Raw genomic sequence first — 24758 nt, 5'->3', positions numbered from 1 at the left:
GAAAAATTGCATAACATACTCTAAACTATTTAGTTCATTGCTCTTCAGTTTCTTCTATTTCTAGTAACGTTTATCAAGTGATAACGAGCAAAATCAATTACACAATGACGAAATCTCAAAATGTTGTTTGGTGCATTAGTTACTTAAGAATTGGTATGAAAATACCAGACTTGCAAAATACCAAAATTTCCCCTACCACAGCTACATCAAATATATATACATATCTGCATGTGTGTGAGTGTGCGTGCATTCGTATATGTATACATATACATATATATATATATATATGCATATATATAGTGCGTGTATATGGATATGTGTGTGTGTGTCTGTGTTTGTGCATGAATATATATTTATATTGTACAAAAAACACAAAGACCAGATAAAAGTATGCATTTCTGTGTGCATGTGTATGTGTGTGCATATATATATATATATATATATACATATATATATACATACATACATACATACATACATACATGCGTGTATATATATATATATATGTGTGTGTGTGTATATATACACACACACAAACATATATATATACATGTATAATCTATATATATACATATATATAATATATATATATATATATATATATATATATATATATATACATATATATAATATATATATATATATATATATATATATATATATATATATATATATACCACCAAGTGGAAGATGTTTGTTCAACTGAAGACAACCATAACCAATTATATATAAAAAAAATGTGAACTTCATAAATATTGCAAGAAAGATGGATTCTAAAATATCTTTCTGTAAGTTTGCTGAAGGGGCTCATTATAAATTTAATAAGTTAGCATTTACAGGTTTCACCTCACAGTCAAAATGTAAAGCTATACAGAACTGTAAAGAACGTTAAAACTATACTATATCTGTGCCTCCAACTCAAAATTTGAAGTATATCATTCAGTAACTTCAACAAGTTTCCGGTGCGAAATAAAAAAGATCGATATATGATGTGTGTGTGTGTATACACACACACCTATATATATGCATACATATACACACATATATGTATGTATATGTATATAAACACATATATACACACATATTCATATATATATATATATATATACACATACATATGTATACATACATACATATACATATATATGCATATATATATACTTATATAAACATATATATATATACATATGCATATATATATTCATACATATACACACACACACATATATACATGCACACACACTTAACCTGTGGTGTTGGGAAACTAAGATGAAATTATTTCTGTAAAATCTCATTTCCTCGAATATTTGATGTGATGGTTAACTAGTTTATCGCATGAATCGGTGATTGATTTTTCAGATTAAAATCCACCCGTCTAGCCATAGCGAGCTTTTTTTTTACACAGACATATCATAATTTCATTATTGTAATAGATATTAATTCTATAATATATCTATTCTTAAATACTAATTCTCCATAAGAAAGAGAGAAATTTTTTTATCTTTGTGTGTTGTTTTATTTTGAACATGCCAGCTTAAATTCATTATTACCTCCACCTCAGCGAAGGCAGAGGTATTGTTTGCAGTTGTATTCGTTTGTTTGTCCATGGACAAGATATCTCGAGAACTGCTGGATAGATTCAAATGAAACTTGCAGGAATATTTGGCCTCATAACTGACACAAACGAATTAAATTTTGGGATTAATCCGGTACTGGACAAGGATTCTGGATTATTTTTCCTGCTTTTTTTACTTTTACTCTTTTACTTGTTTCAGTCATTTGATTGTGGCCATGCTGGAGCACCACCTTTTAGTCGAGCAAATCGATGCCAGGACTTATTCTTTGAAAGCCTTGTACTTATTCTATTGGTCTCTTTTGCCGAACTGCTAAGTTACGGGGATGTAAACACACCACCATCGCTTGTCAAGTGATGTTGGGGGGACAAACACAGACACACACATGCACACATACGTATACATATATATATATATGCATACATATATACAACGGGCTTCTTTCAGTTTCCGTCTACCAAATCCACTCACAAGGCTTTGGTCGGCCCGAGGCTATAGTAGAAGACACTTGCCCAAGGTGCCACACAGTGGGACTGAACCCAGAACCATGTGGTTCATAAGCAAGTTACTTACCACACAGCCACTCCTACGCCTAATTTTTGAGAGCAGTCAGGTTCATTTTTCGTATTCTCGTTCATGAAAGCAGTCGAGTTTATTTCAGATATTCTCATTTTAAAAATCATCTCTGGCTAATTACTGAGAGGACGTTGGTTTTGCCTTGGTGGAGGTTTGCACTCTCTGAGTGCTCCTGTTATTAATATTATTATCATTATAATTCTTATTAAGGTGGTGAGCTGAGAGAATTATTAGCACACCAGGCAAAATGCTTCACAGCATTTCATCTATCTTTACATTCTGAGTTTAAATTATGCTGAGGTCAACTTTGCCTTGAATCCTTTCAGGATCAATAAAATAAGGACCAGTTGAGTACTGGCATTGATGTAATTAACTTAGAGACCTCCACTGTGATTGCTGGCCTTGTGCCAAAATTTTAAACCATTGGAGTTTCATAACTGGCACCCATGTACGTAAAAGCACCCATGCTGGTGACACAGATAAGCAGCCATGCCAGTGACACGTACAAAGCACCCATTACACTCTTGGAGTGGTTGGCATTAAGAAGGGCAAAACAGCCATAGAAACCATGCCAAATCAGACTAGCACATGGTGCAGCATCGGACGATATATGCTTGAGAAGACCTGTTGAGTCAAGTAAAACCAAAATCGTAGCTGTGGCCAGTGGACCCTGATTGGCTCCCATTCTGGTGGCATGTAAAATGCATCATCTGACTGGCTCTCGTGACAGTGGCACATAAAAAGCACCATCCGAACATGGCCGATGCCAGTGCCCCCTGACTGGCTCCTGTGCTGGTGGCACATAAAAAGCACCCACTACGCTCTCGGAGTGGTTGGCATTAGGAAGGGCATCCAGCTATAGAATCATTGCCAGATCAGTTTGGAGCCTGGCACAGCCACTGGCTTTCCAGACCTCAGTCAAACCATCTAACCCATGCCAGTGTGGGAAACAGACGTTAAACGATGATGATGAGGAGGAGGATGATGGTGTGGTGAGCTAACAGAATCATTAGCATGCCAGACAAAATGCTAAGCAGTATTTCATCCGTCCTTACATTCTGAGTTCTAATTCTACTGAGGTCAACTTAGCCTTCCATCCTTCCAGGGTCAATTAAGTAAGTACCAGTTTTGCACTGGGGTCGATGTAATCGATTTAATCTCTTCCCACGTATTTGAGGCTTTGTGCTTCCAGTAAAAAGGATTATTAATATCAATAAGGTGGCTAGCTGGCAGAATTTTTAGCACACCAGACAAAACGCTTAATGGTATTTCGAGCTGGCAGAAACGTTAGCACGCTGGGCGAAATGCTTAGCAGTATTTCGTCTGCCGCTACGTTCTGAGTTCAAATTCTGCCGAGGTCGACTTTGCCTTTCATCCTTTCGGGGTCGATTAAATAAGTACCAGTTACGCACTTGTGGGTAATAAAGAAATAGGTATTTCGACTATCATTTCGTTCTGAGTTCAAATTCTGCTGAGATCACCTTTATCTTTCATCCTCTCAGAACCAATAAAATAAGTACCAGTTGAGCACTGGGATCAATGTAAGCGACTAGTCCCTTCCCACTAAAAGTGCTGTCCATGTAGCAAAATTTTAAACCAAAGACAGTGAGCTGGCTGAATCTTTACCACGCCAGGCAAAATACTTAGCAGTATTTCCTCCATCTTCATGTTCTGAGTTCAAATACCACTGAAGTCGACTTTGCCTTTCATCCTATCAGGGCTGATAAAATGAGTACCAGTTCACTTCTGGGGTCGATGTAATTGACTAGTCCCCTCCTTTTAAATTTCAGTCCTTGTGCCTATAGTAGAAACGATTGTTATTAATATCAATATTAACATTTTTATTTTGTCTTTGTAATATATTTTCCTTCATCATCTTTGTGGTAAACAAACTAAATCAATATTATTGTTGTTGTTGGTTCATTTTTTTTCTTTTTTCTTTTTGCGTTTTTGTTGTTATTAGAATTGCCTGTGTGACAGGCATGACTTTCATGAGCTCATGAATTTCTGAAAAAAAAATATCAGATTACTTTCTGAATTGGATGTTTTGTTATGTCATGTTTATATGGACCTGTTAGGTAGAAAGGGAACGAGATTTTTTCTTATTATCTTACCTTTGTTAAAAGGAGGGAAAAAGAAAAGATTCATGTTTTGAATGAAAAACTTATTTTATCATCAGACAGTTTTCAAAACAATATTTGTAAACATCACATTAACTGATATAGTGGCAGGAGGTGGTTCCTAGGGAAGTGGTAGCAGCATTTATGCCCTGCCCCATGGAATCTTAACGGATTTTAAAAAATGATAAGCACATAAAGAAAAATGCCTCTTATATAAACATGGCATCAGTGGTAGGAGCAGTCTATTTAGAGATGGTAGCAACATTTATGCCCCCCTGCCCCATGAAATTTTAACAGATTTTTAAACAAAGGGATTTACAAAGAGAAAAAGACACTTATATAGAGAGGCACATTTGCATAAGCGAACATTCACACCCTGACACATAAGACTGGTAATAGGTAAAACTTTGAACTATCATTTTGATAGTTTTTCCAGTGAGAAAACATAACGAGATGTATCTCAATACCAGATAAAACCACAGGAATGACATGTGGCAAACTGGCAGAATTGCAAGTGTGTGAGAAAAAAATGCTTTACAATATATTTCTTTAGTGCCCCACGGGGAGCTAAACATAGAGGAGACAAACAAGGCCAGACAAAGGGATTAAGTCGATTACATCGACCTCCCCCCCTGTGCATAACTAGTGCTTATTTAATCGACCCTGAAAGGATGAAAGGCTTTACAATATGTCTTCTGGGTCTTCTGGGTCACTTCTGGGTCAAATTGCACCATGGGTGAATGACTTAGCCTGTTATCTTTTCAAAGTCAATAAAATAAAGAACCAACCAAGCACCAGGATTGATGTAATTGACTTGTCCCACTCCTCTCCTCAACATTGTATGTATGTATATATACATGTATGTATGTATGTATGTATGTATGTATGTATGTATGTATGTATGTATGTATGTATGTATGTCATTGTTCGGTTTTATTTCAAGATTTTTTGCCAACAGAGAAAGAACTAGTTTCTAACCTAGATTCAAGCTTCCTTCATTGGAATGTCAACATCAACAACAGGGTATTTTTGTATGTATGTATGTATACCTGCAGATTTGTCTGTTTTGTTTTATGAATGTCATTTCACGCATATACTTCCCTGTCTAGACATGCTCATATATACTCAAATGATAAACTTCTGGAAAGTTTTACAGTTTTTACAGTTCCAGTGATGGCTTGGATCTGTAGTCATCTCCTTTCTGGTTTCGAGAAGCCTAACTTTTCAAGACTGGTATTTAGACAGTGTGTTATATATCATAGCGCCCCAGTATTTACAGGTATAAACCTGAACTTCTAATCTGGATAGAATAGCTGTAAATTCTTCAATAGTTCGGCGTAGGCATTTTCTTTTCTTATGTATGTCATTATTCAGTTTATTTCAAGATTTCTTGCCTATAGAGAAAGAGCTGGTTTCTAACCTAGATCCAAGGATCCTTCATTGGAATATCAACATCAACAACAGGGTATTTTTGTTTGTATGTATGCATATATGTATGTATTTATATGTGCAGATTTGTATGTTTTGCCTTATGTATGTTTTCTTATGCATATAGTTGTATATCTAGACATGCTCATATATATTTCAATGCTAAACTTCTGGAAAGTTTTACAGATTTTTACAGTTCCAGTGATGGACTGAATCTGTAGTAGGGATGGATGGATCGATGGACGTATGTATGCAAAAGGACATGCTGGTCATGGCTGGAAAGCCTTTAATCATGGTTTTCTTGATCAAGGCTGACTTGAGAGTTAAACAACAGCAACAACAATGAAAATCTTTCAACAGTTTACTGGTTGAAGTCAATGAGAAAGCATTCTACTCATAGTACTACTTGCTAGAAATAGCAACCAAATCTCCTCAAACTGTATCGCTACTACCTTGAAAATGAAAGAATGCCACATTAAAAGATGTAGCTCAGGGAATAATCTGCCTGAAGAAAAAAAAATAATAGACAGCATCATCATGGTTTGAACATCTTTGATTATAGGTCTGCTGAATCAGAGCTAATCCAAGGTCAACAACAACACAACAACAAACACACAGATTCAGAAATGATTTGAATGCTTTCATGTGAAAGCAATTGCAGAGAATGAACTGGAAACGTACCCGATAAAGTTTCTGACAATTATTGAAGGACAGTTTTATCTCTTCGTGATATTTCTTAATTTCTTGTGGAGAGAATCTCAGAATACAGATTTGGTGTCCTTTTGTAATGAGTCCTCTTGAAGGTCTTACTCTAAGGATTCTAACAAAAAAAAAAGAAAAAAAGAAAGAGAATGTAAATAAAATAAAATGAATAAATAGATAAATAAATAAAATTATTTGTGGTCCAATATAATGCAATGTAATTACACCGAAACAGCGTAATTTACTCCGAATTCTATTTCAAACACAAATCGTTTGAGTGGTAAAAAAAATTTGCTTGCCATGAATTGACGTCCATGTCTCTGAAACTGTTGCATACAAAACACCTTTGGGTATCGAATTATATAATGCGACTGCATAATGATGTGCTTTATTATATTTATGCGTTTATTTATTTGATTTATATATTTTATGTTGCGATCAGTGAATATTATTAGAGTTCTTGCTTGCAAGTTCCTAATAAGACAATCACAGCTTTACCGCTTTTGCGGATGACAAGAGTGACAAGGAATTTTCATACATTGGCAAAAAGATATACAAACATACATACATGCAGTCATATGCACATTCATACATACATGCATATATACATACATATACACACATATTCATACATCATCATCATCATCATCATCATCATCATCATTTATTGTCTGTCTTTCATGCTGGTGTGGTTTAGACACTTTGGCTGGAACTGGTTAGCCAAGTAAATGCACTAGACTCCAGCCTGTTTTGGCTTGGTTTCTAACACCAACCATTCCACAGAGTGTACCTGGTGCCTTATATGTGTTACCAGTACAGGTTATCTTTTATGTGTCACCAGCACAGGTGCCTTTCACATGTCACTGGCACAGGTGCCTCTTACACGTCACCAGTGCTGGCCATGACTACAACTTCATTCAACATGACGTGTGTCTTCTCAAACACAGCAGATTGCCATATGTCTCTGACTTGTCACCATCTCCGTAAGACTCAACAACTGAAGATCATATTTCACCACTTTATCCCATGTCAGCACACACACACACACATGCATTTTACTTTTTATCATTTACTTGTTTCAGTGATGGGACAGGTAAACACAATAGTGAAGTGTTTCCCAAACAAATCAACCCGAGTATTTTTCTTCTTTTTTATAAAGTCTAGTACTTATTCACACAATTGTTTTTGCTAAGCTGCTAAGTTGTGGCCAGGGGAAGGATGGATCATAAACGAATTTACACTGATTGTCAAGCAAATGATGGAAACAAATGCAAACAAAAGCACACACACTAAAATGCACACACACACTAAAATGCACACACACACACACACACACACACGTGTGTGCACACACCCACATATTTTTATGGCAAATGAAAGACCAAAGTTGGAATATATGAGAAAATCACGACAATTGGTTCGACACATCTAGAATCGTTTCCTCATGGGTGGGACACTCAAGAACTTGTTCAGGAGCATCTGGTGGTGCAGATGTATCTCATTGGGTGATAAATAGATACAACTCATTAAAATAACAGTTCTGCAGTGTAACTTCTCATTTTGTAGAAAGAAAAACAGCCAGACGGAGGAAATATCTTCATTTATATAGAAGATCAAAAATAAAATCACAGATGGAGAAAAAGAGAAACGAACATGCAATACAGTGAGAAAAGTATTGAAAATAACTGTTAATATATATGGATGTATAAATGCCCTTGGGCAAGCTGCATAGTGCGAGTACACTCGCTCATACAAGCATTCATGTAAATGTGATCATATGCACATGCGAGGTTTGGTGCACTCATGATCACAAAGTGAGTTAACTATCTACTTGATGTTTGTAAGAATGGGGAAGTTAAAAGTAATTTTAAGTTATTGATACCTTAAAGTAAATTAAATTATGTTAATGGTTACTCAAAATTCATTCCGACTGCATTGTGTGAAAGTATATCTCTATGCATGCAGGCATCTCGAGAGTCTTTCAGAAATTCTATTAATGATCTTCTTGTTAGTCCACAGAATAGACAGGGATTCTTCAGAGAAGAGACAGCATATCCTAGAAAATATATTATAAGGTTTCGTGTGCCTTACTATGGACCAAATTATGCTGTAATTCATTTTATCCTCCTTCAGTCACCATACAAAATTGGCCAAAGATGTTGAATGTCTCTTATTGGTTGTCTTAAAGCTGGTGACATGGTTACGATAACTATTCTTAAATGAATCATTCATCTGCCCAATGTAAACATACAGCCCTCCCCTTGTGTATACAGTACATTTATATACAAGATTTGTACTCATACAGAAATTCATCAACAGGACATTTTGATTTTTCCCTGCATGAGCATTTATCACATCTATTTGTACATAAGGTAGTCCCGACTCCATTTACCAATGTTGTTACCATGTTAGCTGTATAACAGGTATTTCTACTGCAACAATGTGGTGGTAATTGGTGTTTATCATTGCAGTCTACATTGCAGTGATGAAAGATGGAAAGAAAAGTGAGGCAGGGATGCCTGAGTGATGGAAATACAAGACTAACAAGTTCTGAGGGACAGAGACCATTATTTTAGCAATATAAATTATATTTAAATTTATCAACCCCACAAGGATAGAAGGCAGACTGACCTTGGCAGAATTTGAACTCAGAAAGTAGAGAACCAGAAAAAATACCACAAAGCATTTTATCCAGTATGAAGATGCATGCTTAGGGAGATGTTGAGCTCACAATCGATAATTCGTAGATCCCTTGGACCAGATAATGCATTGTGTCCTTGGGATAGGAACTCCGTTACACATCCCTCCAGTACACACAAGGATGAAAAAGAGGATCAGTTGCCCCTGGAGATCAACCCTTTCACAGATTGGTATCCTGTACTCTCATCCTGAAAATCTAGAGAAACTCCAGCTTCATAAACATATAGGCTCGAAGCAGATTTTATCCAGCATGTTAACAACACTAAAAAACAACTGCACTTATGAAGATATAATTGCACTAAATTAAAAAATTGATTTGAGAGTTTTCCCAAACATGATAGTTCAATTAATATGTTTTAAATATGAAAATTTGAATTGAGTTGTACAATTTTATGAAACGCTGACAAATAATTGTTCTCTAAATTTGATTTCAATTGAATTAAATTAGATTTTAAAACTTTATGAGTATTAATCGTGATTCAGCTGAAAATATGTTCAATGCTTTTGATATCAACCCACTTGAGACAGCTTCTGATTCCATTTAATAAAACTTTCTATTTTATAATGTTCATATTTCAACCCTTTCATTACCAACCCCGCTGAAACCAGCTCTGGCGCTGAGTACAAATGTCTTGTTTTCATAAGTTTTGAATTAAAATCTTCCACCAAACCTTAGTCACAATTTATGTTCCTAATACTAGCTGAATGATAACTAAGTAGTTTTACTAAATTCTTTGTTATATTTAAAGTAATTGGAAGAAACACAGAGCATCTCAAAATAAATACAGTAACAAAAGGGTTAAGCTGACCCTGTTGGCTACAACCAAGAAGCATTTTGTAATGATATGCTAGGAATCTCTGCTCTTACTCTTATTAATATGGGAAAAATTATTATTAAGGTGGTGAGCTGGCAGAATCGTTAGCATGCCAGGCAAAATGCATAGCAGCATTTCTTCTGTCTTTGTGTTCTGAGATCAAATTCCATCAAGGTTGACTTTGCCTTTCATGCTCTTTGAGGTTGATAAAATAAATTGCAGTTGAGAACTGGAGTCAATGTGATCCGCTTATTCCCCTACCCTGAAATTGCAAGCCTGGTACCAAAATTTGAAACCAATATGTGAAAAATTAGTAAAGACAGAGTGTTTGATAGATTGTCTTATTTTGGTGCTTAATGCTATGTGGTCTAATTCAGCTAAAGTCAGTTTTACAATTCATGCTTTTAGGATTGATAAACGAAACTGCTAGTCCAGAGTAGTGGTTTGTCTGACTTGTTAAAGGGCCAAATGAGATTTTCAGCAAAATCTATTGCAGCTTTTTACATTCTGGGTTCAAGCTCTGCAAAGCCAACTTTTTATTTTATAATGTTCATATTTTATAATGTTCATATTTTAACCCTTTCATTACCAACCCCACTGAAACCAGCTCTGGCTCTGAGTACAAATGTCTTGTTTTCATAAGTTGTCTGACTTGTTAAAGGGCCAAATGAGATTTTCAACAGAATCTATTTCAGCTCTTTACATTCTGGATTCAAGTTATGCAAAGGCCAGCATTTTCCTTTCACCTTTTTGAATTCAATAAATAAAGTACCGGTCATGGGTAGTAGAATTATTAAAGAATCAAGCAACATGTCTTGCTGAACCTGGTTTTTGATTCTTATTTCAAATTCCACGTAGGTGGAGTCTGAATGAAGGTCTAAAATCAACATTAAGGAAAATATATCTAGAAAACACTGTAAATAGTGACAAAAAATGTTTCTATCTCAAAGCAATTTCACCACTTTGGGATTCCAGTGGAATCCCAAATTTCTCCCCCAAGAATCCTGAAATTGTCCCTTGGTTGAGAAATCGACCCCAGGACTTATTCTTTGTAAGCCTAGTACTTATTCTATCGGCCTCTTTTGCTGAACCACTAAGTTACAGGGATGTAAACACACCAGCATCGGTTGTCAAGCGATGTAGGGTGGGGTGACAAACACAGACACACAAACATATGCACACATACATAATACATATATATATATAAACATATATTCGACAGGCTTCTTTCAGTTTCCATCTACCAAATGCACTCACAAAGTTTTGGTCAGCCCGAGGCTATAGTAGAAGACACTTGCCCAAGGTGCCATGCAGTGGGATTGAACCCAGAACCATGTGGTTGGTAAGCAAGCTACTTACCACACAGCCACTCCTAAGCCTTACATGATCTAAATAAATAGCCACAAATTTCTTAATTGATAATCTAATGTCTATAAGAAATGCATTGAGTGCAAACTGGAGAATGTAGTCTTATACTCTTTTATTTGTTTGCTCATAAGAGCTGGTTTCCTGGTTCCTGTGGTGTATATATTCCCCATCTGGATAGGATGCTGGCCAGGGGGTGGTGGTGCTGGTGGGCAGATTAACGTTAAGGAACAAGAGAATTACTAAGGCAGGGCAGAGCAGGTTCCTGCAGGAGGATCTCCATGGCTACTTGTATCTTGTATGAAAACAAAAAAAAACAAGAAAGATTTATTCATGCAACTAGTTGTCATTAGCTTGTTGCCATCACACTTTAGTTATTCATCATCATCATCATCATCATCATCATCATCATCATCACCATCATCATCATCATCGTTTAACATCTGCCTCCTATGCTGACATGGGTCGGAAAGTTTGATAGGTGCCAGCCAGGTAGAAGACTTCACCAGACTACTGTGTTTGTTTTGGGGCATAGTTTTTTATGGCTGGATACCTTTCGAAACATCAACCAACTTGCAGAGTGGACTGAATGCTTTTTACATAGGACAAGCACAGGTGAGGTCAGTTTTGGCAAGGTTTTTACAGCTATCAAATATCAATCATGTTACAGCATGGATGGGATGCTTTTTACATGGCACCAGCACTGGCAGGGTCACCAAGACAAGGAATTTTTGAGAGGGGTAGGATCATTGGAGGAGGTGATCTTGTGTCAGATGATGAAAAGTTAGAATGACATGCATAATTAAAGAAAGAAATACAAAGAATACTATTAGCCGTTCTTGCAGGAAGGCCATATTAGTAATGCATAGATTCAATGATAGCATTGAGCTTTTGTATTTTTTCTTATGCTTTCATTCAGCCCTAAAGTTTCCTGTTATAGAAACCAAGATAAAAACGACACATGTAAATGAGACACAGGCCATGACAAAAAGGAAACATGCAAATGGGACAGAAAGCATGATTAAAATGAGACAGAAGCCATGATAAAAAATGAGACATGCAAATGAAATAGAAACCATGATGAAAATGAGACAAAAATCTGAGACAGAAACTATGACAAAAATGAGACAAGCAAATGAAACACAAACCATGACAAAGATAAGATATGAAAATGGGATAGAAACCATGATAAAAAATGAGACATGCAAATAAGCTAGAAAGCATGACAAAAATGAGACAAACAACTCAGACAGAACCATGACAAAAATGAGACGAGCAAATGAGACACAAACAATGACAAAAATGAGACAAGCAAATGAAACACAAACCATGACGAAGATAAGACAGGAAAATGGGACAGACACCATGATAAAAATGTGGCAAGCAAATGAGACACAAACCATGACAAAAATGAGGCTTGCAAATTGGACAGAAACCACGATAAAATGTGGAAAGTAAATGAGACACAAAGCATGACAAAAATGAGACATAGTTCCCTGACTTGGCTAGGAATGCAGCTCTTTCACCTCTATATAAGAATTGACTTGAGCCATAATGACCCATCCAAAGCATGCCAGCATGTAAAGTGAATATATACCGATGATGGCTGCGAATATCATTGTGATTATGTTGAGAACAACAGCAATGATGACAATGATAACGATGATGATGATGAAAACATCAATGACAATTATGATGACAATGGGAAGTATGGCGACAACAATGACACGAGTGACAATGATGAGATAGAAATATTCATTTGCAAAAGTCAATTCTGCGAGAAACCAAATGCAAAGCATGGCAGTATACCAGGAGTAAAAGCGATCAAACAATTCACTGTAGAAAAGATGCTCAATGAAGAATGAGAGAAGATAGGAGGAAAGGTAAAGATGTTTGATCTTATTAAAAGTCAAAGCTATATTAATTCTAACATGGTTTTGTTGATGTTCGTTTTCATTTTGTTACCTTATTTGTTTCCATACTTTGATGTATGAGAAACTAAGCAAGGATGGAATCCCATTGATGTAAAATAATCAGGCTTGTTTTCTTGATTTTTGACAAGAGTTTACATTAATCACCTTTGTTGTTTCTGCAGCAATGTTTGTTTTTATTTATTTATTCCTTTATTTATTTACTTATTTGTTTATCTATTCATTTGTTTGTTTATTTGGTTCTATAGAAAGTGATCAGCTGCCATTCTTGCTTGTGATTCTTTAGTTTTAATCTACTGACAAATATTCATGTGATTCAATCGTAAATTAAACAAATATTGCCAAGAAGGCAACAATGTACAAATGTATCTGATTACAAACAACTTGTGTGATCTATATTTTAGTCTAAAAAAAATTTTCAAAAATAATCTATATCATACTAAGAAACACAAAACTTTCACATAAACAATTTGACAGAATGAACACAAAACTTACACAAAAATCAAAAGTAGAATTAAATTAAATTAAAAAAGCACACCATTTCTGACATTTCAAATAATCAGTCATGAGAATATAAAAGTGATTATTCTTGGAAGTTTTAACAATTGCACTCCATGAGCCTCCGCACATCTACCTGCGTACTGAAATTTGATATATGCAAATATGATAGTGTACTTATTATATCATTGTTGTTGTCATTGCAGTTATTGTCATTGTTGCCATTATTATTATTACTAGTATTATTAAGGTGGCAAGCTGGCAGAACTGTTAGCATGCTGGACAAAATGCTTAGCAGTATTTCGCCTGTTGCTACATTCCAAGTTCAAATTCCGCCGAGGTCAACTTTGCTTTCAAACTTTCAGGATCGATAAAATAAGTATCAATTGAACATGTAATTGACTCATCCCCTCCCCGAAAATTGCTGTCCATGAGGCAAAATTTGAAGCCATTATTAGTAGTGTTATCATTATTATCATTATTATTACTTTTTTTTTTTCCTTCTTTCAAATTTTCTTCCATTTCTTGCCGAGTGTCTTCCCAACTCCTAGGGCAAAGAAACTCATAGTGTATATTGGTAGGCCATTAAACCAAACTCAGTAGTTCGTTATTTTTTTTTTTTTTTTTTTTAAGTTAAATTAAAATTAAAATACATGAGCAGCAACAGTTCTCACATCGACAATGCTCTTCTCAATACGTGTGATGTACCAGTTAAGACAATCTTTTGCACTTCTTGCAGGGATGGTAAGCCAGGGATCATTCTCATATAATTTTCGGTTCCCTTTCATCCTTTCGGAGTTGATAAATTGAGTAGCAGTGAAACACTGGGGTTGATGTAACTGATTAGTCCCTTCTTCCAAACTTTCAGGGAAAATGGAATTCAAGAAATTCTTTATTAACCACAACGATCGTTTTGACCTATCTTGCATTGGACCCTATATGTGTCTATCTATGCATGCCTAACATTGTATGCCTATCTATATATGCCTATCTATGTTTGCCTATCTATGTTTGCCTATGTATGTCTATCTATGTACACCTATGCCTATCTATGCATGCCTATCTAAGTATATCTATTACTGTATGTCTATCGATGTATATCTATCTACGTATGCCTGTGCCTATCTGTGTATACCTATCTATGCATGTCAATCAATGTATGCCTATCGATGTATGTCTATGTATGCCAATGTATATTTATCTATTGAGTGAGAGAGCAGTGCATGCCATCAAAGGGACACTGGGGTACAATTACATGAAGCCCAATATACCCATCATTACTACCCGTCTGATAAAGGTACACCCCAGCACATGTATCACAACCACATGTGCGCCACATGGTGATGTTATATCAAGATAAATAGTGCATGATCTTGTATGTCTATGTATGCCAATGTATATTTATCTATGTATGTCTATGCATGCCAGTCTATCTCTATCTATGAATGCCTATATATATATATATATATAATATTATATATACATACACACACACACAGACACACATATATATATATACACGTATATAGTATTTCTGTGTGTATCACAAGACAAACTTGGTTACAACATATACACAGAACACACCTGTACACAGGACACGATGAGCCTCTCTGCACAGTATCCACCTAGGAAATTTCCCTTACAGTTATTATTCAACGCAAGGTTATATAGTATGAGACATATGTACCTAAAGTAGAATGCTGTAGGATTAGACCCCACAAAACACTAAACCAATGACCACAAATTGAACTTCTAAACCAGACACCCATGTTTGCACCAATATCGATAATGTCAATGACTTAGTCAGGTGGTATATTACTTCTGTCGTGACACTCTCATGTTTTTCATTATAACAGCATTTAGTGATTACACACACACACACATGCACCCATATATATAAATATATATATATACACACACATACATACATTAGATATATATATTATATATATATATATAATATATATATATATATATATATATCTGCACACACATACATATATATATATATATATATATATATTATATATATATATATATATATATATATATATGCACACATATATCTATATATGTATTTATATCTATCTATCTATCTATCTATCTATCTATCTATCTCTATATATATATATATATATATATATATATATATGTATGTATGTATGCATGTATGTATGTTTGTATGTATGCACACACACATATATATTTGTTTGTGTATATATATATGTGTGTATGTGTGTGTGTGTGTGTGTGTTTTCCATTCCAAGAGTCTTCAGGTTTTTGTAAATCTCTATAAGACGTATGTATTTCTACACCGTTTTCATGCATACATTTATGAATACGTGCTCTGAATTCTCTTGCATGTCTTCTCTTGGGAATGACATAGTTTATATTACATTAGTATAACATAACATGTGCATAACCTATCATCACCAGGATAGAAACTACCCAGAAGGAAGCTCCGAATAATCTTCAGTAAATATCTGTTGCAGAGATAATTTTCGCACTTTTTCTATTTGTAGTTCATTTTTTTTTTGGTTTTCCCCTTATGCTAGCAGAGTAGATAAACTGTTTTCTGACACTGAGCGTGTAATTTCATACAAGAATTCGGATGATCTTAAATAGCCAAGGATGGAAATGGCAAACACTTGAAGATACGTGCAAATATTACAAGGTTGGAAAGGTGTTTAGATACCTATGCATACGTGTATCATCAATTTACACACACTGTGCAGGCATATCTCTGTATACGCATACATGCAACCATGAGTCCATGCATGCATGTAGACACACATACACCGCATACACATACACATGCACATAATTACATATTTCAAAATGCAAAGACACATGCACAGTTACACACAGACATGCACATATAAATAAATAAATACATATGCATGCATGTGTATGTGTGTGCATGTGTATGTGTGTGCATGTATTTGTGTGTGTATTTGTGTGTGTGTATTTGTGTGTGTGTGTGTAAACGTGTAAGTACACACACCACAGCATGAACAAATTGACACCTGCACTCATACATGTATGCATATATGTGTGTGTGTGCTTGGAGGTGTGTGGATCAGTAAGTAGGGTGTTGTGCTCATGACTGTAAGATTGTGGTTTCAATTCCTGGACTGGCCAATACATTGCATTCCTGAGCAAAACTCTTCCTTTTACATGGCCTTAGTCCCCTCAGCTGTTAAAAATGAATCAATCTTGCAACAGATCAGCATCTAATCCATAGAGTAATATATATACAAGCCACAGAACCTAAGAAACCAGCCTTATGAGACCATGGCACAAGAAGGACCTTTGACTGCATTTCATGTGTGTATGCATGTGTGTGTGTTTTTTACCTATATTGCTTGGGGTGAAGGCTCATATCTTAATGGTTGGGGTGTTGAATTCATGATCATAAGATTGTGGTTTCGATTCCTGGACCGGGTGGCGTGTTGTGTTCATGAGCAAAACACTTCATTTCACATTGCTCCAGTCCACTCAGCTGGCAAAAATGAGAAATCCTTTCATGGACCAGTGTCCCATTGAAGTGAGGAAGATATACGCCATGGAAACCAGGAAACAGGTCCTTATGAGTTGGCATAACCCGAGAAGGTGAAAAAAAAAAGGTAAAACTTCTGTTGTCAATTTCAACAACTAAAAACCTTTCAAGACCATGTCCCAGCATATCCACAGTCCAATGACAGAAAAAAATCAACGATAAAAGATAAACGATGCCATGTTTGTAACAAACAATAAAACTCATCAGAAGAAAACAACTCATATTATGTAACTGTATTATATGATGTACTAGCTTAAAAGCTACACTCCGGGTTGACTTTTAGGCTGACTCCTGTGAAGGGCTAAATGGACCTGTAGCCCCAAATTGAATAGGGTTAAATAGCATGATTATAATACATCTGTAATGACTATATGCCCTGATGATGTTTGATCAGAAGTTAAGGACAGATGAGAATTAATTCTGTAATGCAATAATTCTGTTGTTCCAGTCCAAGTTGGTCAATTCCAACTGTCCCAAAGTTCTTATCTTGAGGTAAAATTAATGAAGCAAATGTCATTTATCTCCCGCTTGATCTCTGATGTCGTAAATCAGAGATCAAGCTTTACCTGATAGAAATAGCAACCTAAATTCTTTTAAATCAGATCTCAATGCTGGATGTTCAAGAACCAAACTAAGGGTAGATTTTCAATTCAAGGATCCTCCTGATTTCAAAAGGCTCTTATATGTCTATGAAGAGCAAATGTAGACTGAGATACAGGGGTCGTAGACAGACAGACAAAATTTTGCTTTTATCATTATAGATATTTTTGTCTTCAGTTTGCTATACTCATAATGATCAGATAGAATTTCAATTCTGCTTCTCTCAGGTAAATAGACATACATGGGGAGAATTCACAAAAAAACACAAGACGAAGACAGGTGGTGTAGACAACAAACAGATGTATTAGCTTAAAGCACAGAATCCACAGATCGATACTTGAAATGACTAAACATGAACTACTACTGGAACTTACATACCATGTACAGGAAACTTTTTTTACCACTTCTATACACCACTTTCTTCGAATAATGAAACTGCAACTACAATATCTTTATATATCTTATTTCTACTTCCATTCTCTTATTTCCCTCTATACTCCCTTTCTCCTCCTTTTCCATAATAATTCTAACTCAAATATTTCCTCTATTTAACCTTCTCAAACCATCTCTGATGAAGGGATATCCATAATATCCCAGAAACAGCTGTAAGACTATTTCCTTTAATGTTTGCCTCCATGCTGGCATGGGTGGAACAGTTTGACAGAAACCAGCAATGCAGAAGCCTGTACCAGACTTCTGTGACACTTTTGGCTGAATCTTTACAGCTTGATGTCTGTAAATATATAAATATATACACACACACACACGCAAACATATATATATATATATATATTTGTGTGTGTCTGAAAGTGTTTGTGTGTGTGTGTGTAAATCCATAAATACACACACAAACACACACATACACACCAACTCATATATATATATATATATATATATATATATATATATATATATATATATATATATATACATAAATAAATACATACATGCATACATATATTATATACTGCAAATTCATAAATATATATTTATATGCTTATAACTTTTTCACTATTATAACATGCTGCCACACTAACAAGAGAACAGAAAGATAGTGCAGTTTCATATATACATACCAGTAAATATATATATATATATATATATATATATATATATATATATATATATATATATACATACATATAATATTTGTTACCTTATTTCTCCTATATCAGAGCTGTTCTCTTTGAACTATATATATATAAAATCAAAAACACTAGCCTGGAGGCAGTTTTCCATTAGCTTCTGTAAGATATATGCATCCACACATACATACATACATGTGTGCACATACAAACACACACACACGCCCACACATATATGTATGTATTATGTATGTTATGTCTCATCTTTTCTTATATATTGTCCAATGTGTCCGTGTTGAAAATGGTATGGTTTAATTGGAGGGCAATTTGGTTGCTATTTATATGTTAGGTTAGAGTGGCTTGAGTTAATAAAGGAATGTGTGATCCGTCCTCTATCTCCATCTCCCTCCCTCCTTCTCTGTCTGTCTGTCTGTCTCTCTCTTTATATACACATACACACACATATATGTATACATATATATATACATATATATGTATATATATATAAAAATATATATAAATATATATAAATATATAGAGATAGATTGATAGATAGATAAATAAATAGATAGATAGATAGATAGATAGATAGATACACACTCACACATATATTCACACACGCAAACACATATGAATGTGTGCGTGTGTGTGTGTGTGTGTGTGCATGTGCAAATACAGAGAGGGTTAGAGAGAGAAAGAGAAGCAGACAGAAAAATAAGAGAGCTAGTTGTGAGAGAGACATTATCTCTGCTGTATTTCAAAACGATGAGCCAATACCAGCTACTACTGCTACTACTACTACTACCACCACCACCACCACCATCACAACCACCACTACTACTACTACTACTTGTCTACATGTTTTGCTAACTTCCATCCTAACAGAATTTTGATGAGTGGTGGGGAAGTTATTGCCATTGGAAATACGCAACATGAGACTTGTCTCTCCAGTTAAGAATGTCCAGGCACACCATTTAATAACAGAATAATTCATTCTGCAGGCAGCAAATCAGCAAAGCAGCATAGCAGCAAGGCACCTTGGCACCAAGGTAGTGAGGTGCCGAGACACCAATTCCATCTGGTTCTTCAGTATTTTGAAGTAATTATGTAAACAACTTTAATCCAACCAATGCATTTTACCATGCCTGCTCTCCAACATTTCCAATGTGAGCATTTCATTGTCTTATAGTTAAATCAGGTTAGTAAAGAGTTATGTACAGCTTCTTATTTGTAGATAGTTTATTTTTGTTTTTCTCTTGTATTTTTTTGTATTGATTTCTTTTTCTCTTTAATTTTCTATACTCTTACATACCTTAGTGGATAGAGTATTCAGTTCATTATCATAGAGTTATAAGCTCAATTCCTGGTGGTGCCTTCTGTCTTTGAGCAAGACGTTTAAATAATAAATAATAATAATAATGAAATTATTGTATACAGTGCTCAGGTGCACCACAACTTGTCAAAAGTATGTATAAAGCATATGCAGTAATGTACAAATGTCTGGAAAGTGAACAGTGTATGAGTCAGATACATGCTTGTGTGTGTATGGAGGGGAGAAAATCAGGTGTAGTGTTGGTGAATCTCAGGAAGCATGGAAGTTTTGAAGGATGCAGTTTTGTTTCACACTACTCAAGTTCACTCAGCTGGCAGAATTCAAAGGGCCAACCTTCACATTCAGAGTGTCACACTGAATCTCTGTGAGAACTATGTTAAGGGTGCACATGTCAATAGAGTGCCCAGCCATGCACCCGTTAATTTCATGAGCAGGATGTCTCTTTGATTAAACCAGCTGGAAAACTCATCATCACAACCAAGAGAGTACCCCAGCCATATATTTATGTGTGTGTTTGATAAGGTTAAACGAAAGCCCTCACACACTAGAAAAAAGCTTCTTCCCAAAATAGGTTAGTAACATCCCCATAAAAGATTTCATAATATTCTTTTTAAAAAACACACCATTACACTTCAATAAATAATTCTCATAGACTTTCAAATATATATATATATATATATATATATATATATATATATATGTGTGTGTGTGTGTGTGTGTGTGTATGTGTATCTATTACTTGTCTCAGTCATTAGACTGCAGTCATACTGGAATACAGCCTTGAAGAAATTTTAGCCAGATGTATCAACCCCAGTACTTTCTTTTTAAGCCTAGTACTTACTTATTTTATCAGTCTCTTTTGCCAAGTTGCAAAGTTACAGGGACATAAACACACCAACACTTTGTTAAGCAGTGATGGTGGGACAAACACATACACTCACACACACACATGCACACATACACACACACATATATTATCTGAAATGTACAATATATATATATCCATCACAGCTGATCTTACAAATCGGTTTTGCACTATGAATACAACAGAGTGTTAGGTAACAATCCGGTTATATAACCTTATGCTCATCAGAGTTAGCTGCTCTGGAAAAGAATATGGTGGCTGCTCTGTATTGTCGGAGGTAAAAGGACACATCCAGTTTGTGATTGCTGTGAAAAAGATGGTGGAATGAAAAAGGAGCAGAGGATTAGATTAGTTATGTCCCTTAGTTGGATTCTCTGCAGCTTGCTTACCAACCAACAAGGTTCCAGGTTCAGTCCCACTGCATGGCACCTTGAGCACTGCATGGTACCTTGAGCACTGCATGGCACCTTGAGCACTGCATGGCACCTTGAGCACTGCATGGCACCTTGAGCACTGCATGGCACCTCGGGCAAGTGGCTTCTACTATAGCCTTGTGAGTGGATTCAATAGATGGAAACTGAAAGAAGCCTGTCGCATATATATATATATATATATATATATATATATATATATATACACACACACATACATATATATATGTGGGTGTATGTGTGTGTATGTGTGTCCCCCACCATCACTTGACAACCGATGCTGGTGTGTTTACATCCCCGTAACTTAATGCTTTGGCAAAAAGAGATTGATAGAATAAGTACTAGGCTTACAAAGAATAAGTCCTGGGGGCGATTTTCTCCACTAAAGATAGTGGTGCTCCAGCATGGCCGCAGTCCAATGACTGAAACAGGTAAAAGAATAAAAGAATATACATATATATATATATATATATATGTATATATATATAGAAGATGAAGAGTTTAGGTCAAAGTAGCCTGAAGTAATAGTTCTGCACTCTGAATGCTCCAACTCATAAGCTACTGAGATCTCAGTTCATTCAGGGGCCAGAGTTGTGGTTGCACAAATGTCCACTTGAGAGAGAACCAGCAATCAGTAGCTTACTTTTGAGTCGTTAGGTATAAGTGAAAGAAGAGGAAAAACAATTAATCAAGGCAGGACTATGGCATTTAAATTCATTTGGTTCAGTTTAATTTAATTTAAGAGAGTTAATGCTAATGTGACACAGAATTAACTCTACATACATTGCATTCTCCAGGTAGAGTTAGTTCTACCTACATTGCATTAGCATTAACTCTCTTAGATTAAATCAAACTAAGCCAAATGAATTTAAATGCCATAATCCTGTCTTGATTCATTGTTTTTCCTCTTCTTTAACTTATATATATATATATATCTATATATATATATATATATAGATATAGATATATATATATATGTATATATATATATCTCATCATCATCACCATCATTCATTGTTTAACATCCACCTTCCATGCTGGTATAGTTTGGACAGTTTGACTGACGATTGGCAAGTCAGAGGGCCAGCCAGGTGGTACTGGCATCGACCATGCTCGAATGGTGCATTTTACATGCCACTGGCACAGGAGCCAGTTTGGAGGGACTGGCATCGACCATTCTTGGATGGTAATTTTTACATGCCACCAGCACAGGAGCAAGTCCAGAGGGACTGGCATCAACTATGCTCAAGATGGTGCTTTTCACATGCCACTGGCACAGGTGCCAGTCATGCTCTATTGGCATCAGCTATGACAATGATTTCACTTAACTCAACAGGTCTTCTTAAGCATAGTCTACTGTCCAGTGGGCCGGTTATGCAACACTGGCATAAACCACGGCTATGGTTTCACTTGGCTTGCTAGGTCTTCTCAAGCACAGTATATCTCCAAATGTCTTGGTCACTTGTCATTGTCTCCGTGAGGCCCAAAGTTCGAAGGTCTTCTTTCAGTTTCTACTTACTAAATCCACTCAAAAGGCTTTGGTCAGCCTGAGGCTACAGTAGAAGCCACTTGCTCAAGGTGCCACACAGTGGGACTGAACATTGAACCATGTGGTTAGAAAGCAAGTGTCTTACCCCATGTAACCCATGCCAGCAAGGAAAATGAATGTCAGATGATGATGATGATGATGATATATTTTCCGTTGAAAGATCATTAGATATATAAAAAACAAAAACAGCAGCAAGCTGTCTACCATAGTGGCACATGGATGGCAGAATCAGTTGATTTTCAAAAATATTACATAGAAGTATTTAGCTATAACCATCTATGTCCCAAGATCAAATCATGGCAAGGTCCTTTCAGTAAATATTTCTCAAATCATAGCATGATATTTGAAGGAGATATTACTGTGTTTCAACTAGTTGACAGATCACATCTGTGTGTATGTGTGTGTGTGTGTGTGTGTGTGTGTGTGTGTGCGTGTGCATGTGTGTATGTGTGTACATGCATGTGCACACATGCATGTGTCTGTGTATGTGTTGCATAAGACACTTGCACAAGATGCTCTGCAGTGGGACTGAAACCAGATTCATGTAGTAGGAAAGCAAACTTCTTACCACAGAGCCACAGTGAGCTGGCAGAAACATTAGCAAGCCGGGTGAAATGCTTAACCATATTTCATCTGCCTTTACATTCTGAGTTCAAATTCCACCAAGGTCAACTTTGCCTTTCATCCTTTCAGGGTCGATAAATTAAGTACCAGTTATGTACTGGGGTTGATCTAATTGACTGCCCCCCCTCCCCCAACATTTCAAGCCTTGTGCTTAGAGTAGAAAAGAATATTCTTACAGCTTTTTGCTTAGGATAAAGAGACTGTCAAGGTCATAAATATCCATCCTACGCAAAAGTCCCATACTGACATCAAATGAACGGATAAGTCTGCTTTTCTTCTTATTTGTATCGCAGAATTTTTTTAATCAAACAACAAATTTTTTTCTGTCAAGTAAGAAATTTGCTTCTCACCCACATGGTTTCAGGTTCAGTCCCATTGTGTGACACATTGGTCAAGCATCTCATATTATAGCCTTGGACCGACCAAAGCCTTGTGAGGGGATTTGGTAAATGGAAACTGTTGTGTCTAGCTCAACATTGATATGTCCTACATTATAATGATATACTTTGTCATCTTCGTGACTGGCCCGAATGGCATACCTCATCGACTGTCACCATTTGTGTCTGTCCATTATTTATGGTGAAACAGCCCACTTCTCTCACACATCATTATTACTAAATTTTTTTTTATATTCCATTTCTTTTTCTTCCGCACATACAGAATTTTTTTTTTTTTTTCAAATATGTATTACAGCAAAATCTTCTTATTTCTCTTTCTTCCACATAGAATATTTTTCTCCAGAATGCCCCAGATAGTACTAGGTCAACATTCTTACCAGTAGCTCTATGAACATATCAGCGACCTGACTGAAATCCTTCAGAGTCACAGTGAAGTGATTTATTGACTCCTGTTCACTGGCAAATCTCACCTCCACTGTACCATAATTTCTGCCTCTTGTATAGAATGCTGTCAGGTTCTTGATTTCCTTCAGACATTCTTCAATAACTTTTTTTGCAGCTTTCTCTATTTTCTTGGTCATTGTTGATAGAGTTCTGTAAACCAC

General features: G+C 35.7%; 1 protein-coding gene across 1 annotated transcript in view; it reads right to left on the bottom strand.

Annotated features, from left to right (window-relative positions):
• The window catches only part of LOC115215434 (cilia- and flagella-associated protein 65-like), a 1408515-nt gene that overhangs the window by 650591 nt on the left and 733166 nt on the right, over positions 1 to 24758 (bottom strand). Inside the window, exon 21 of the mRNA XM_029784597.2 lies at positions 6380 to 6518. Coding sequence (XP_029640457.2) covers positions 6380 to 6518 — 139 coding nt within the window. The remainder of the gene's footprint in view (positions 1 to 6379; positions 6519 to 24758) is intronic.

The sequence above is a fragment of the Octopus sinensis genome, linkage group LG9 (assembly GCF_006345805.1).
Source record: "Octopus sinensis linkage group LG9, ASM634580v1, whole genome shotgun sequence".
NCBI classification, from domain to species: domain Eukaryota; kingdom Metazoa; phylum Mollusca; class Cephalopoda; order Octopoda; family Octopodidae; genus Octopus; species Octopus sinensis.
The sequence above is the reverse complement of the archived record's forward strand: the minus strand, read 5'-3'. Positions and strand labels throughout refer to the sequence as shown.